Raw genomic sequence first — 17,373 nt, forward strand, 5'->3', positions numbered from 1 at the left:
CTTCATCTCTGGCCCTGAACGTGAAGTACTTTGGGAACTCCCGCTGAAGGGGAAGATTTATCATTTTAATCTTTTTTAATTGACAACATATTTTGTCATTTATGCATCTGAGCATTCACCTTTTGAGCAACTAAAAATGTGATTCTTCTGATTCCATACTCATAGAGCAGAGTTTTCTGAAATGAGGCACAAAGAGAGTTAAGTCATGGAACAGCACGCACAGCTAAAAGGACAAGACTTTAACGTACTTACTTTAGAATTAGCAAAGACAGTGAAAGCTTTGACTAAAGCATCATCATCTTCAGTGTCTGCTTGTTTGATTGACACATTTATGATGTGTATGGGATTTTCCTTCATGTTCTGAAACAGAGACAGACCATATGTACAGTGATATCAACCATTAACTAAATATTGTGATTCATAGAAAAATGAAAGTCATATGGGTTTGGAGTAAATTACATATTTTTTTATTTTGGGGTGAAATATTACTGTTTGTTTCTAGGGATGAAACGATGCAGTCTTAGACGTTTGACAATCAATACAAATACGTGACGATTCAAGTTGGTTGAGACATTAAACAAATCGCAATACAATTGAGTTTATATGAATGTATCTTTGAGGAGAACTGACTGTCTTTAGTAAAGTTCAGATGGTATTTTCTTTTCATCTTGCCTCTGTGCAATGGATATTAAAGAGATGCTTTCTTTACAGTGGCAACCAAACGCTATATTGCCACTGCTTCATAAGCGCCACCAGCTGGCAGAAAAGTGAATTTGCGTTTTCATTCAGCCCATCTGCTGTTTTTGTTTTTCGTGCAGATATGTTTTATGTAGTACAGTTTCACAAAACTAAAGTCTGTTTTTACTTCAAATTTTGAAATTGAATAATCTAATTTAGATTAGAAACTGCTCATTCTGCATGTACGCAGTATCTTCGTTTGGATCGTGATTAAAATGCAGTGATTTTCCCTAATTTTAAATGGAAATGGCACATGAAAATGAAAAAGATTTCATTTATTTGTGTTATATATTTGATTTGGGGTTTGTTTTGTTTTGCTATTTGACATTTCAGTTTCACAAAGAAATGTGTAGCATTTTGTCCAAGCGATAATAAAAGGACACCTTTTATCATTTGTCTTAAATCTCATTTTGTTCAAAACTGTGAGAAAATCATATTGTGAAATCAGTACTGTGAATCGTATCACATCTTGAGTTGAGTGAATTGTTACATCCCTATTTGCTTCTTCTCCTAACTCTGACCTTACAGCTCTCCCCATCACAGAAGGTGGAACAGCCATCAGAGAATAGAGAACTCTCACAGAGCGGATCTGCAAAGCGGCAGATCACTTCATCAAAACACCTACAATACAATCAAACCACAGATCAGATCACATCTTCCATCATAACCAATTAATCAAAAAAAAGAAGAAAAAAAAGAAAAGAAGTGAAGGCACCTTTTGAAGTGTTCAAAACTATGGAAGGCGACCATGGCTCCCATCCTCTGACAGGGGGGAGACAGCGCCCCCTCCAGGAAGAGCTCACTGCCCTGACGGCGCATTGTTTGAAACTCTCCCGAATCATTCACAGACAATCTGAGAGGGGAGAGGACAGTGTATGTGTGTGTGAGTGCAAACAGGCAAAAGTAGGGAATTATGGGTACCAATTATGGACAAAAAGGCTGAACTAATGGCACTGCTTGTGCAGAATGAAAAAAAAAAATCACAAGTTTAAATGCAAAATACTCCGTGATCTTCCTTATGGTCTCAGCTTGAGCGAAATTGGATTATGTGGCTCATCTAAATTAAACAGGCAAGAGTTCAGGAATGATTGATAAATGCAGTCTACATTTTAATACGATGTTGACCGTTTCTACAATTTAGAATTGTAATATTACCCAATAAATTTAAAATTATCTGAGCCATTAAATCCAAATTAAAACAAATAAAAGGAATACCCTTTAGGCTAAATTTCTTCAAATCATTAAACAGTTGCATCCAGCATGCATTGCTGCAGACATACTACTGTATGTGGTTCTGTACACACAAGGCTGACTGGTTGCAGGGAGGAGCTGTACTCTACCTGTTCAAAGTAGGACTGCTCCCTCTGAAATGAGAGCAGGTGAGTTGTTAGCATTGGATCGTCATCCTCTAACTTTGTTTTTAACATAATCATGATAGAAAGAGATCCAATCTAAGTAGAAATATTGGTCTATAAAAAAATCTAAATAGATTTTAATCATTATTTATCATTAGCTTGATAAGGGAATCACGTTTTGCATTTTATGAGAAAACATCTAAAGCTACAATTCTATATACTATTCATATACAGAACAAGGAATAGTTCACCCAAAAATGGAAATTTTGTCATCATTTACCATCAACTGTTTGCTTACCAGCATTCTTCAAAATATCTTCTTTTATGTTTAACATCAGGAAGAAACTCGTATAGGTTTGGAACAACATAAGGGTGAGTAAATGATGACAAAATGTTCATTTTTGGGTGAACTATCCCTATAACGGGATTCAGTGTGATTGACCAATCTGCTTTGACTTGAAGGAAACTATATTTGAAGAAATTGTAAATATTTCTATAAAGATTGTGAATATTTTATGTTTTGATGCTTTAATATTTCAAATCAACATGAAAAGGTGTTCACAACCCATTTTACTTCCATAATGTGACATATTTCTGATCATTAAATGTTGATGAAAGAAGAAAAAAAAAATCAGTCACAAATGAGGCCAGAAAATATGTAGAAAAGTAAACGGGGTCAATTTTGATTTCATGTTGACTGATACATACAAAGAAAGCAGTGTCTATTTTAAATAATTAAAACCTATAATTATGTGTAAAACTAACTGCAATCACTTATGTACCTTTTTCTTTCATACTCAAAACAAGTTGATCAATCACCCCAGTGTGATGGTGTGAAATCCATTTGCCCCTGTGCTGTGCTCAATACCATCTCCCAGTATAGCTTAGTAAAGGAAACCCAAACCAGGCTTTACACCAAAGTGGGAAGTTAGGAGTGTAAGACAGAATCTGTTTTTGTGCACTCTTGTTATATATTACTTCATTAAAGAGATGCTAAAAAATAAAGAGCTTATTACGTGGGTTTGGGCACGGACTGGCTCAATGAGGCGTAAGGCTCTCTTTCAGAGGAGAGATACACAGAAAAGAATGTCAAAATAGGAGAATAAATGTTACAAGGGATCATACAGAAACATTCAGACTAGAAAACAGTTGTACTATGTATCCAGGTTAAATTTTATTGTTATTCTATTACATGAACAGTGTGGCCTGTTAAGCACCACAGCTCAGTTCATTAACTACCATTCATAAAGATCATATCAAAAAAGAAGGTCACAACAATCCCATTGTGTGTATTTTGAAGTCATGGGAGTACACTGGAGATTTCAGCATCTGGATCGTGTTTGTAAGCCCTATTCAGTATATAAAGATACTAGATGTGGTTGCTGCTATACCTGTTAGGGTGGGATGATGGTAACATGAACTGGAAATCCACTGCACATGTTCCATCCTGCAGCTGATGATGCTGAAGGCTGTTCAGCTCATACGCTATATATCCCCTCCGTACGTATACCTGAGGAATTCCCACACAATACATTGAAAAGGCCTGACTGCATACCACTAACATTTGGGAAGAAAAGGTCAAGCTTTACTGACCTCTAAGGCAGCCATGCAAACCACCCGGTTGTTGTGATAGAAGAAACTGGGCAAGACGTCAAAGATGGAGGTTTCAGACAAGATGAGTTTCTGCAAATGCAGAATTTAGATAATCAAATATATAAAAGTTTCAAAGCGGCAAAGACAAAAGATGCTTTACCTTGAGGTTCTCGGGACAGAACTGATGCCCATACATATCAATAGCTGATAAAAAGATGGATTCCACCTGGTTATGTCTGAGTTCATATGAGGGCAGATGAGAGGCAATCAAGACCTGAAGAAACAGAGTTTTTATTGCCGGTGCACTGCTTAGTGCATAATGTGTTTGTGTATACTGTATGTTGCCAACTATTGTTTTTCTAAATAAGCATTTTTATTTTAAATAATAAGCATTATAAATTAGTATGCTATTTTGTTATATCATTTTGTTACACAATATTACGTTTTATTTAGAGTGCGACGTTCTGTTTTCACAAAATTCAGCTTTTTGTGTAAATGTTGGAGGTCATCCTATGTGCATAATTCACACAGTATACACTATCAGTTTTCCAGTAAGATATTTTGAAAAATATTTTTGAAAGAAGGCCCTCCGATGCTGAAAACAGTAAAAATACTGTAAAAATGGGAATATTGTGAAATATTACAATTTAAGATAACAGTTTATTATTTTCTAAAATATGCAACAGCCATTAGTCACATTATTAAACTTGAAACCACTTTGCATACTGATAAAATAGTACAGTACCGTATGCTACTTTGAACAGAGTCAACATTAACACATAAGTGCTGGAGTTCAAAGATCACAGCCCTTGAGGTTCATACCTGTCTGGCCCGAAGCGCTACTTTAGAGTTTTCCATTTTACTGAGTTGTGTGAGCTCATTTAGAATGACCATGAGCTCATCAGCAAGAGTCGGGTCCCGACCACAGAGCTGGTCCTGAAAATAAATGTTGCATTATATATATGAGCAAAAGATGTATCAATGAAAACAAGTTACTCCTACTTAAACATTCTGTTGCTATTTTCATAATGATTGAGTGGAATCAACTTGCAAAGCCACAGCTTAATAAAATAAATAAGCACTTAAATATTTCAGAAAAGATCTTACTATGAGCATGGTGACTAGGACGTTCTTCTTGGAGACCTGAGCATGGGAGAAGATGCACTCCAGTACTGGAGTCATGTCAGGCTTGTACTGCTCTCTTAGGTTGATGACACATTTATCATAATGAGCTGTCATGAGAATGAGAGAATTATACTTTTTTTTATTATTATTAAAACAATTTTCAGGTTTAGATCCTTTAACTTTTTCCAGATATATTTTTTTTAAAACTTCTGCAATCATCTTCTGTTTGCTCTGATGTGACCGTAGCATCAAGATTACACTGGGAGATTTACCCTGCTGAAACTGCATCTCCACCTGAATGTACCGTCTCAGAAGATCCAGCACAACTGATTTCATATACCCCCTGATGCCACTTCGGTACCTAAAATGATTAAAAATAGGTTCATAGTGACATTTTCTAGTTAACAGAGAATCTTTGGGTATCTTAAGACAACAGCTGAGGTAGAATCTATTATGTTATCAGCCTGAGCGAGTCATCAGGCAATTCTCACCTTTGCACCAGTTGCACGATGCTTTGAGTGTTCATGAAGAAAACCTCTCGGTCAGCTTTCCTCTGAAGTGTAGCAGCATGGCTGTCAAGTACGTTTGCTATCTGGAAGTGTTGATTGAAAACTGATTAAAACTGTTTTTGCCCCCACAACTTCAATTATACACAGTATCTTTGTAAAGCGAATCTGTCAAGTAATATAAATTGGTATCAACTTTGCTTATTTCAAGTTACACTTGACTCTATGTAACACTGTCTAGAGATATGAGAACAATGCATGTTCCAGATAAGTATATTAATTTCATCACTCACCCTTTGGCTGGGGAACTGACAGAGCACAGATGTAATGTTACTGGCGTACTGTGCCATGACCTTTCGAATGGCCTTCTCCACAGTAGCTGGTATACGCCCTGCCACACTGGTCATAATCTCCTGCAGTTCAAGAAGAGGTAGAGATGGATCCCGAAGAGTCTTCATCAGCGTGTCGAGCCACTTTTTCAGCTGCAATGGCATACCGATAGTTAACAGACTAAACTGCACACTGTTTTCATGCTACTTGGAGTCTGATTGGTGGATCAGTGTTCTGACTTTTTGACTGAAGTATGGCTCCGGTAGACAGTATCCATCCATAATTTTCACCAGGTTCTCTAGAACAGTGTGGAACACTTGGTGAAGCCTCTCCCCTACAACAGGTAAAGGCTCCTGGGATGGTAATGGCTCTGTATTCGGCTTTACCTGATGGAGTAGACTGAGAATTAATACTTGTCATCACAGATGGCCATACGTCTATAAATGACACTGGTAAAAAGTGTGTGACCCAAAAATTATTTGGACTCTCAAACACACGCATGAATTACATTAAAAAAATGCATGAGTGCATTAGATATCGGACCAAATTATGCTACATCTTTTCACAGAACTGACTTCACTTTTCCTTTTTACTTTTAAACAGCTGATTTCAGATTTTTGTTTTGCAAATGTAAGTTCCTCACAGGAATAGTTGATCACATTAATTATGAACATGATACACTAACATCTTACAACCAAAAGGGGTCACAATACTCTTAATTTTGAACAGTACATCATTTATATTATATTGCTCAGTGTGCTTGGCCCTTCACTATTGCCACTTCACAATAATTGCTACATTTTCTTATATACAGCAATCTACCTATTATCGCTCTTTTGTTGGTTTAATTGCTTCTATTGTCCTAATTTGTAAGTCGCTATGGATAAAAGTGTCTGCTAAATGACTAAATCTAAACGCAAACAGTACTAAACAGTAAGTGGATTTGATCATGTGCTTTATCTTGTGAGGAGAAATTATAGACGAATCACCGGATGAATACAGCTGGGGTCATCCAGGTCCATTCGGGCCACTACACACCCAGGCTCTAATACTGTCCCTGGTCTTTTTAAAAAGTGAATGCAACCTGAATGCTGGACATGCAGGGTCATCACCATCTTCATAACCTGTAAAAAGACGGCAAAAGCAAACTCTAATAAGCAATTTAAAACATCTCTGTCAGTGCCACATAAGGTCATATACAGTATGAGGAAAACGTGCATTCTGTAATGCTGCCTAGAAATGTAAAATGCTTTGCTTGATCTTCACCTCAATTTCAGCATAAGGCTGGGTAGCCAGAACATGAGAACCATCAGCGATTACATATTGCAGCAGCTTGCCAGCAGAGGGCGACCTGAGCACCGTAGGGTCTCGCTCTTTCTCAAACACACACGTTTTGTTGCCCACTGTGATGCGGTAGCTACACATCATATGACAAAAGACCAAATAAACATCAGCTGGTACATATGAAAGTACACTGTGGTATACTGCACAAAACCTTTCTTCTCTGACCTGTCAATCTCCTCTTTCATGTAGGTTGTGTTGCTGCTGCCACCATAGGAAAGTAGTAGACCACCATCACTGAGTCTATGGACATCAACTTCAATATCTGAATCATTCATTACGATAACATATGTGGTGGGAGACTGGCGAGCCACCTGTACCACAAACACACACATCCACATTTGTTAGTCACGAATCAAAAGATGATCAAAGGGTTTTTTGTGTTACCTGTAGGCGGTATTTGACTCCATCATGGATCAGATCAACATTGACTGTGTTGACGAGACTAGCAGCAGGCGACACTTGACCCCTGAAACATCCAGAAATACATTCAAACACAGAATGCTGTAACATTATAGTAGTTTCTTTGGGGTTTCAATGCCTTAGATTGCCCAAGTAATAGAAATACCTCTCCAGTGAATGCAGGAAGTCAGACATGCTCTCTCTAAAACTTGCATCAGCGACTTGTAGAGCACCGCATACTACACCTAACATGGTGTCTGGCCTCTCCACCTAAAATAAATATACAATAAAACAGATGTCACTTTACTTAAAATGGCTTCAAAGTTTATTTAGCATGAGAGGAAATTAGAATAGAGTTCCTAGAGAGACTGCGTCTTGATTTGGGACAGTTCTCTTCCCAGGTTTGGGTCTTACCTGCACTTTCTCTGCAATAAGGTGATCCAGCCAGCCAGTATCGATGTCGTTGTTCCTAAAACTCTCCGTCTCTAGTAGCTTGACGAGATACTCCACTGTGGTCCTGAAATCTCCTCTGATTGAAAGCTCCTTCATAGCTACCACCATGTTTCTGCAGGCCATAGGAACAAAGACTTTATTAAAGCCTTCAAGTCCAAAAGCCATTAAAGTCTTTAAAGCATTAAAGACTTTATTCTGTTGCTAGTCTCCAGGAACTCACGAGATGGCCTCTTCTCGGTTCTCGCCCCAGGAGAAACAATGTCCAAACTGAGAGTCTGCAAACTCGTGTAGACCTCCGGTTGCTCCTACACTGAAGTAACCCCACACATTCTTACTGCTGCGGAAGTTCAGCTCCTGAACAGTGCCTGAGCTTGGTTTAAAGCCCTTGTGAAAAAAAAAACAAAAAAGACAAATAAATGAATCAGGCAATAAACTGCTAAAGTAGCTTTCAAAGACTACTGCATTAATACTAAGCGTTTAAAAACACATAAAAGATACTGTAATTACGCAGGAGTAACTAAAATGATACTAGTAAATTAATTGAAACAAGCAATCTTTTTGCATTATTAGACAATTTTGGAAGATACTTGCATACAAATAAGACAAAACAGTTTTGCAAGAAAGTCTCTTAAGCTCACTATGGATGCATTTATTTGGTCAAAAATAGTGTGAACAGTAATACTGTGAAATATTACAATTTAAAATAACTTTCCATTTTGAATGCAATGTATTCCTGCGATGGCTAAACTGATTTTTTTCAGCAGCAGATATTTAATATGCTGATTTTGCTGCTTAGAAAAGATGTCTGTAACACTATGTATAATGAATTAAAGTGTTATTAGGATATTATAAATATTCATAATGTGTGTTGTAATACATTTTATCTTGTCGTAAATAATTATATCCAAATTTAAAATGCATAGTGTAACAATGAATTTATAAGTGTTATAATGTATTTACTGTGGTTATAGATTGTACAATGCATTATAAGGTGCATTACAAGGCATAATTAATGCATTAAAAACTACTTTTATAATGCATTATACATAAAGGCTTAACGTAAAGTGTTACCAATATTTCTTATTATTATCAATGTCGAAACCTGCTCACTTCATCTGGGTTCTCACTGGTGATGCGTGCAGCTATGACATGTCCGCGTGGACAGGGGATGCATTCTGGAGATTCAAAGTTAATAGGTGTGTCTCCCCACGGAGCTTCACCAAACAGGACACGAATATCCTTAATTCTGTAAAGAGGGATCCCCATTGCTATCTACAGAGAGAAGGTACCAGGAGATTATGATCAGCATTTGAGAATTAACAACAATAACAAAATATGAAAAAAAATAGGGAAATAAGAGTCGGTCCTGTTACTTTGCAGTGAGAATCTCAAAACTTCACTATACTACTTACCTGTAGCTGTGCAGCAGGAAGGTTAACGTCAGCAATCATCTCAGTGCAGGGGTGTTCCACCTGAAGCCGTGGATTCAGCTCCAGGAAGTAGAAGCATCCATCCTCAGTGAACAAATACTCCACTGTTCCAGCACTTACATAGCCCACCATTTTAGCCAGACGCACTGCATACTGACACACAGAGCAGAAAATAAATATATCAACACCATTGTGGAAGTTCCCAAAACCAAAAGGCAGAGAAATAATTAAATGCACAAAAAAATATCATGAAGCTGATCTAAATAGAGCACCTTGATGTGCATCGCTCCGTGTTGTGCATGTCAAATAAAATCAATCAAATCAATGTCATTTTTTGTATCAGAATGTATCTTCAAGTATACGTCTGTGCACAAATTTGAAGGCTGACCTTGGATAATTGATAAAATTATGCAACTGAGCATTACTTTACAGAGAACCTACAAACTAGCTACATTCTGCCTTAAGAACAAATGGTGCACCCAAATAAAATACAGAGTTAGTTACAAACCAGCTACTAGCCTATGGTGTGAACTTTACAGCCCAAATTTAGAGCTTATGAACGGCCGATGGCAACATGGCCAGAAAATATTTATAGATTTGTGCCTCACCCTCTCCATTTGCTCAAAAGTGGTGGTGGAGACAATGGTAGCAGGAGCTTCTTCTATGATCTTTTGGTGGCGGCGCTGAATGGAACAGTCTCTGCCGAACAGAGAGATAGCGTTACCGTACTGGTCGGCCAGTATCTGCACCTCCAGGTGGCGTGCATGTTCGGCTAGCTGCATGATGAAAATAGGTGAACCTGGCACCTCAGCCTGCACCTGTATTGAAGAACAAACACACCGTGACACTGTGTAATGAAACCGAACCTATAACTACACAAAATAATGAAGTTACATCAAAGCACTGTGTACCTGTCTGAAAAAACTAGGAAAGTCTTCGGAACTGTCCACTTTTCTGATGCCTTTCCCTCCACCTCCCTCTGATGCTTTGATTACCACAGGGTAGCCAATCTTTTCTGCACTCTAACCACAAAAAAAACACAAAATTAGCACCAAACGAAATCAAAACTGTTAACACTGATGTCACAGTCTGAATTCTGTAACCGATTCTGAAGTAAAAACTCACCGCTAGACCCTCGTCCACATCTTTAACACAGCCCTGCACATAAAGTTCAGGTGGAACACTGATCACACAGCCATGCCTTTCTTCTTCTTCTGCCCATTCAACCCTTAGACCTGAAAAAAAGACAAAAAAAGAGGGATGAAGACATCACAATGAGAGCTCTATCAACTGCTCATGAACGAACCGGATCTCTCACCAATTCCACTCCAGGGCAGGGTAGGGATTTCTGCGCTCTGAGCAACGATGGAAGATGCCACCTTATCTCCTAATGCCCACATGGCTTTACTGGAAGGTCCTGAAAAAGACAACCCCATCAACACCTTTTGTCCTCAACTAGCAAGGCTAAAAGCTGTCTAAACAGGTCTTAAATAATGAGATGAAATACCTAGGAAAGATATCCCTGATTTATGAAGCAGCTCTGGTAGTTTGGGGTTCTCAGAAGCATGACCCCATCCAGCCCAAACCGCCTTATATGAAGACAAGACCATCATTAATAATGATGGAAAATACACATGTATGAGACAGATATTGGACAGGCGGTACCTGCACTGGAATCCTTTTGGCTATATCCACAATCATCTCAACATTGGCATAGTTGTTGTTATTTGCACCGCCGGGGACTGGCACATAGTGATCAGCCATTTTAATGTATTCTGGAGTTGAACAGTGTGAAATTTAGACATCATTTCTAAAAATGAATGCCTAGCAATGATTTATGAAATTGAATACAAAATAAAAAACAAAAATTATCAATTTAAATAAGTGAAATTAAATAACATAAAATATGCATACAGAAATAAAATTGCGTTTCAGGTTGAACATTTTTTCTTGATTGTTAACCTGCATTGGCTTTCAAGTCTTCAGGTGTGACCATCACCACAAAGCGAATGATTCTCTCATTACGGAACATTTCATAGGACCAGCGTCGGATTGAACGCATGCATTTAACTGCAGCAATGCCATTATTAGCAATCAGCACCTAAAATGAGAGAGATATATTAAACCCTTTTTTACAGTTGCAAATGAACTAAAACAACATTCAGATAAAGGAATGACTCTAACCTTGTCTATAATGCGGTTTCCTCCGAAGCGAGTGACAAACTCAGCTGGGGAGGCAACAGTGAAATCTCTGTGCACGTCCATCTTCCTGTGTTCTTTGCCCTTTTTCAGCAGATGGGGGCCTGACATGCTAGGCCTATAGGCAAAAAAACAATGCATTTCAAAAAGGAAGCTGGTTAAGGCTTCAATAACTAATAATGTAAAGTCTACATGAACGGGAATGTAACGTGCAACTTGCTATAACAAAAGTTTTATGTAAGCCTTCCCGAGAAACATCAACAAAGCAGCATTTTAGCCAATATAAGCATTTTATACGTTACAAAAACAAACATATGAGGTAAGAATCCATTAAATCAGCATGACTTCTTGAAGTCAACTTGATCCGTCCGTGTGAAAAAATGTTTCCTCTACTGATCTGGCATCTGTACTCTCCACCTCTGTCAAAGTGTGCTATAATATAAATGCTCACACAAACAAATCAGCCAATCACAGCTTAATGTGTTATCATAAATGATAGAGACAGTACTGACTAATGCTCAACTTACCTCTGAACTGTAGAACGAGTTTACACTTTAAATTGCATACTCATGTCTTTATGCAATTGTGAATGTAATGCAATTAATGTAGAGTAAAAAGGTGGAATGAAGAAGACAATACTGCCAACTATTTGCCAAGGTGACAGCTTAACTTGTGGATCACCTGCAGGATAACACTTCTTCAGTGGAAACAACACTGAGATGCTGACTACTATCTTTTCAATGTGTCACTTGAAAAAACATCACCCATTACTTCAGGCAAAGCATGTTACCTTTTGTAACACAGAGTCGCACCGTTCCATTCTATTAACACAATATCGATATTAATAGTAACAATGTCTATTGGACAATATCATGATGACTAATAAACATTAAAATTCTATATTTTATCTAAATAAATGAAAAATAAAACACTAAAGTCCTTTCAATTATTAATAGTTTTTAAATTTAGGAATCAAAAATATATATATACTATAAAAATGAAAAAATTAATATTCATTTGCTGAAAAGATTTAACAGTGCTATTAAATTATTTCTGTTTTTAAAGATTAATTTTAAGGCAAATATAAAAGTAAGGCATCCGAGCATGAACAAATACATTTTTCAAACAGACATATACTGATATAAAAAAATCTAGTATTGGCTGATACAAAAAATGTAATGTGTATCCCTAGCAGCATATAATCTTACACAACCTAATGCACTCCAAAAACATATTTTCTTGAAAACTGCATGCTTAGTATTTTTTATAATCGTCTCATTTTGTGCAGAGAAAAAAAACAAAAACAAAAGATTTTATTATGCTTGTCTGAAAATCCTTTTGACGATTATGCTACGTTCTGAGACTTCATGTCTGTTTTCAATTATCCAGCGTCTTAACTGCCCACAAACATTGCATCTGTTTTTTTCTGTTATCTGAAAACTGCATGTAGCATCAGGGAACCTAACAAAAATGTCCAATTTCTCTTTTGTTTTTGAACTCAAGTATTTGAACTCAGAGAGCCATGCTAACATTATCAGGTTATATTACGTAACACTTCATGCACAGTTCGAACAGTCTAGATTCTGCTGTGCATTTGAGTGAAATCCAGCAGAGTTGTGCATTCCAAAACTCTATTCCAACACTACGGTGCAGTTACGATAAACTCACAAGCTGCTGTGTTATGCTACGCTGCTAGTAACAACTACAGAAACCACACCCCTTTTCTTACTTCCAGTGTACTACTCTTGCCAAGAACAAACTGTACACTTACAAATGGGAGCTTCTAGAGGACAGAATGAACAAAGTGCATGTTTGGTCTGGTACCAACCTCTTGAGGCACTGAAACCAGTTGAGTGCTTGCCCTCCTTCTCGGTCCATGGCAGATGATAATGCAGGAGAAGATAAACCTCTACCACGGTTTATGTTCCCTCCCTTTTCCTCTTTGCTCCCTCTCATGTCCCCTCCCACAAGTCAGTGAGGACCTCACTTCACCACCACGTTTAAGAAAAACATGCTAAGAGCCTGGTAAGGACGTTCATTGCTTTTGGTTTCTCTGCAGACAAATAAATGCAGTTCCTTGCCTACAAGTTTCTGAAGGTTTATTACCTATAATCTGTGCAAATATTTTTTGCAAATAAATTGCAAATCTATCCATGCTGAAAGCATGCTAGAGAAAAGAGTGCTAAACAGAGTAACAGGTGATCGTTCACTACAAGCAAAGACGGATCCGTCTCAAATGTCACCACAAGAAAAGATCTGTGTAGACAAAACTTTAACTTCCATTACAGGAAACACTAAATGCATGTGTCCTGCTCTTGTCCCAACACGCACCTAAATATAGGATATTTTGTCTCTGGAAGCAATCTAGGAGAATGTTTTTGTTTTTACGCTGAAATGCAATGAGAATGTCTCTGAAAGTCAACATCAGAGCATTGCTTCCATTAATAGTACAGAAATGTGCGGCATGTCACTTTAACAGGTGACAAGCATGAGCAAGTCATGTGATCACCGAGAATGACCACATGGCTGTACTTCTGGTCCATAACTCTGTCCTGTTTAACATTGGACTCTTTCATTTAGTGCACAGTGTCCTCTACCGATATCACAGGTTGTTGTTTTTTTTTTACGATTGCAAGGACACATTTCTCAATACTTGGTTAACTTTTTTTCAAAATTTTTCACACAGCGAGCACAACACTGAGAATCAGCTGTGAATCATTTATCATTGCTTCGGCACAAAATGCATTCATTGACGACATCTGTCAAATTACATTAATTCTTTTATCACTTTGACAAATACCACCAAAACGTGTATAATAAAAATGTCTAATTATAATTAATATTATAATGCTTAATAATCATTCATGATAAAAACTAGATATTATACAATCAGGTTGAATTTATAATAATTAAAATAGATTTCAAAAATTATCCTTGCCTTTAGAAAAAATATCACCCTTTTTCTTTCATCGCACAGCTTTAAAACCTTAAATGTCATGTCAACAGCATAAAACCAACTTAGAACCACATGCACACACAATCAACAATAATACATCTCTAAGGATACTCACCTCAAACAGGCTGATGGGTTTGGGGGTGGCACCACTTCTGATGACGTAGTAGGTAGTGTGTTAGGTGTCTTTGTGCTTTTGGGCTGAGGTTTGGTGGCCTGGCCCATAACCAAAGTCTCATCATCAGAGGAATTATCCTCAGAAGCTCCCAGAATAAACTTCATTCTCTCTTTAGCCTGAACACTGGAACTGAATTTGGGCCTATCTGGCATACTGGTTTCCATGGGAAAAGTGTTGGAAACAGCTGCTTCAGTGCTTTTTGATTGGTCAGTGGGATCACTAGTAGTTGATTGAGGAATCTCCTCATTTCCTGTTGCTGATTTCGGGTCCATTGGAGGAGTGTGTTCCCCTGAACAGTCTGTGGCGGGTGTTTGTGATGGTATCTCTCTCACCCTGTGGACTTTGATGATGCATTCAAACGGGCTATATAAGTAAGAGCTGACAGCGGTCGCATATATACACATTTAAAGGCTTCCCATATGCCTTCTTGTAGGATGAGATGGTTCCTTTTATTTTTGTCTCGAGTTTTGTAAGTGTTCAACTGTAAAGATAAAGAAAAAGCATTCCACAATTAAGTTATCAAAAGTGTGCACAACACTAGATGGCATGAGTGTGCAATATTATGATGCAACCAAAACAGTGCAAAATGTGTTCTTGTCTGATATTAAAAGCCTTAGGGTGAATAATTCATTCATAGGTTATACGTAATTTCTAAATAAGATATACTTCTCATATATAGTATATTACTTTTACTTTACTTACTTTTAGTCATTTAGCAGACGCTTTTATCCAAAGTAACTAAAACTAAAAGTTAACAATCTGTAAATACTCTATACACACCCATTTAAGAAAATACAGAAATTAAATAAAATTGACAAATGCATACAACAACATTTCAATAGTAAACATAAAAAGGGAAAAAAAATTAAAATAAAAAGCGATACTTATATCCTTATATTCGCATGGCCATGCAAAATTTTAATTCATAGAGGAACTGAAGATATTTTAACAGTTCTATTAGTGCAAGGAAACTAAATTCGGAGCTAGCTAACTAAAAAGAAATTATTAAAAATTATTATCTTTGAAAAAAGCTGAAATAAAATAATATATATAATTTTTTTAATCTAATATTTGTATATATATATATATATATATATATATATATATATATATATATATATATATATATATATATATACACACACATACATACACATATATATACATATATTATTTGATGAAAAATAATATTTCCCTGTAAAATAACTGAAATAAAATAATTTTAGGTTGAAGTAATAAAATTACTATAACTGAAATAAAAAGTAAAGCTAAAAGGAAGTATTAAAAAACAAAACCTACCAAGCATATAACAAAATTCCTATGCAAAATGAATGAAAACTGAAATTTTAATAAAAGCTAATATTGATAAATACTGTAATAGTATATAAATAGCACTGATCCAGTGCACACAGCAACCGCTTCAAACAAATGCCTACACACAATCAGGAATGTAAACAATCACAAGCATTAAAAAAAACATGGTCACTGTAAAGCCCACAGTTAATAATTAACATATTCAGTAATAACTTCTCAATTAAATAAGACACAAAATATTAGAAAAAGCATTTAAATTTCAGAAATGTGGGATTCTCAAGAAGAGTTGAGCTCAGCCAAACCTTTGAGGGAAGCAGTCAGTCAGTGTCCAGATCTTCTCTGGTAATGGAGCGTGTACATAGTGCTCGGTTCTCTTTACCACTGGCCAGCAGACAGCCACACCGGTGCCATTTAACAGAGTGGACCCTCTGTGAGTGTATGTATGGGATCTAGGGGAAAGTTCAGCCTTGATGGTAAGACATAAGGGGGAGGGAAGGGCTCACAAACAACCTATGAATATAGTAACAACAGCATCAAAGGTCAGAACACGTCTGATGTGTAACCAATCTGAAGTAGGACACAACTAAAACATACTCTTTAACCCTAAATTCAAGGACATGGGAGATTTCTCTGCCAGCAAAACTGAATAAAATATTCAAATACAGCTTGATTGACATAATGCTGCTGTCAAACGGTTCTCGTAACATATTCACGGATGATTTTTTTAGTGATCCGGTTCATAAATAGATTTTTTATGAATTATAAATAACTTAAATCATGCTGTTGTAGCCTTCCCAGTGAGGCTTTTAGGCATATCAGTATTAATTAGGCCATGTTGCCTTTGTCGTAGTAAGAAAGTTGAGGAAAGATACAAAGAAAAGGCTTTTTGTCGTAGTAAAAAATTATGAATATTCATTAAAAATGTTACTATGCCTTAATATTCATAAGGTTAAGCCTTGGCCAGTCAGAGCCGTAGAAAAATTCAACTTTCACTACAAACGTCTGCACGAGCCGAGACCGTTATTTGTCAACACATCTAGGTGATTTTGTTGTTGTACTTACAAAAGAGCAACACATCTATACACAAACGAGCTCATTTTTGCGTTTCTCCTGCATATATGTGTTTATTTTATTCTGAATACCTTGAAAGTTTGTTTTGTCGCTCATCCGTCCATGTTGCTGCGTCATGACGTTCGGTTCTTCATGACGTCTTCCTGAATTTATTTATTAATTTTACACAGCGTCAGTACCCATGTTTAAATAATTAATCTAAAATATATTTCTCCTGGTAATTTTTTTTAAAATATATATATATATATATATATATATATATATATATATAAATATCTTTGTAAATTTTATCATAACACAACCATAATCCTGGCCTATTTTAAGTTTTTTTTTAAGTGCCAAGGTTATGTGTAGCCTTAAGCGCCTATCCATGTGTAATTGGGGA

General features: G+C 36.7%; 1 protein-coding gene across 4 annotated transcripts in view; it reads right to left on the reverse strand.

The window, feature by feature from the left end:
• Positions 1-17,122, reverse strand: part of LOC306871351 (acetyl-CoA carboxylase 2-like) — a 33,978-nt gene extending 16,856 nt beyond the window's left edge. Inside the window, exons 1-36 of one of the 4 annotated variants that reach the window (XM_079419196.1) lie at positions 17,060-17,122; positions 16,220-16,366; positions 14,544-15,084; positions 11,458-11,590; positions 11,236-11,374; positions 10,939-11,048; positions 10,781-10,862; positions 10,592-10,690; positions 10,399-10,508; positions 10,185-10,295; positions 9,882-10,091; positions 9,256-9,426; positions 8,954-9,115; positions 8,064-8,227; positions 7,805-7,955; positions 7,557-7,660; positions 7,376-7,457; positions 7,157-7,302; positions 6,914-7,064; positions 6,637-6,771; positions 5,887-6,033; positions 5,611-5,799; positions 5,303-5,403; positions 5,084-5,172; positions 4,794-4,918; positions 4,509-4,622; positions 3,847-3,960; positions 3,687-3,776; positions 3,485-3,603; positions 3,110-3,151; positions 2,079-2,102; positions 1,454-1,591; positions 1,260-1,359; positions 253-360; positions 120-176; positions 2-43 (exon numbers count right to left, since the gene is read on the reverse strand). In XM_079419196.1, coding sequence (XP_079275322.1) covers positions 2-43; positions 120-176; positions 253-360; positions 1,260-1,359; positions 1,454-1,591; positions 2,079-2,102; positions 3,110-3,151; positions 3,485-3,603; positions 3,687-3,776; positions 3,847-3,960; positions 4,509-4,622; positions 4,794-4,918; positions 5,084-5,172; positions 5,303-5,403; positions 5,611-5,799; positions 5,887-6,033; positions 6,637-6,771; positions 6,914-7,064; positions 7,157-7,302; positions 7,376-7,457; positions 7,557-7,660; positions 7,805-7,955; positions 8,064-8,227; positions 8,954-9,115; positions 9,256-9,426; positions 9,882-10,091; positions 10,185-10,295; positions 10,399-10,508; positions 10,592-10,690; positions 10,781-10,862; positions 10,939-11,048; positions 11,236-11,374; positions 11,458-11,590; positions 14,544-15,007 — 4,323 coding nt within the window. In that variant the 5' untranslated portion in view covers positions 15,008-15,084; positions 16,220-16,366; positions 17,060-17,122. Of the gene's footprint in view, position 1; positions 44-119; positions 177-252; positions 361-1,259; positions 1,360-1,453; positions 1,592-2,078; positions 2,103-3,109; positions 3,152-3,484; positions 3,604-3,686; positions 3,777-3,846; positions 3,961-4,508; positions 4,623-4,793; positions 4,919-5,083; positions 5,173-5,302; positions 5,404-5,610; positions 5,800-5,886; positions 6,034-6,636; positions 6,772-6,913; positions 7,065-7,156; positions 7,303-7,375; positions 7,458-7,556; positions 7,661-7,804; positions 7,956-8,063; positions 8,228-8,953; positions 9,116-9,255; positions 9,427-9,881; positions 10,092-10,184; positions 10,296-10,398; positions 10,509-10,591; positions 10,691-10,780; positions 10,863-10,938; positions 11,049-11,235; positions 11,375-11,457; positions 11,591-13,300; positions 13,371-14,543; positions 15,085-16,219; positions 16,384-17,059 lie in introns of those variants that run through there. The other 3 variants (XM_079419197.1, XR_013784322.1, XM_079419198.1) reach the window with 3 other exon arrangements.
• Positions 17,123-17,373: the final 251 nt, after the last annotated feature.

The sequence above is a fragment of the Barbus barbus genome, assembly GCF_936440315.1.
Source record: "Barbus barbus genome assembly, chromosome: 6".
Classification (NCBI taxonomy): Eukaryota; Metazoa; Chordata; class Actinopteri; order Cypriniformes; family Cyprinidae; genus Barbus; species Barbus barbus.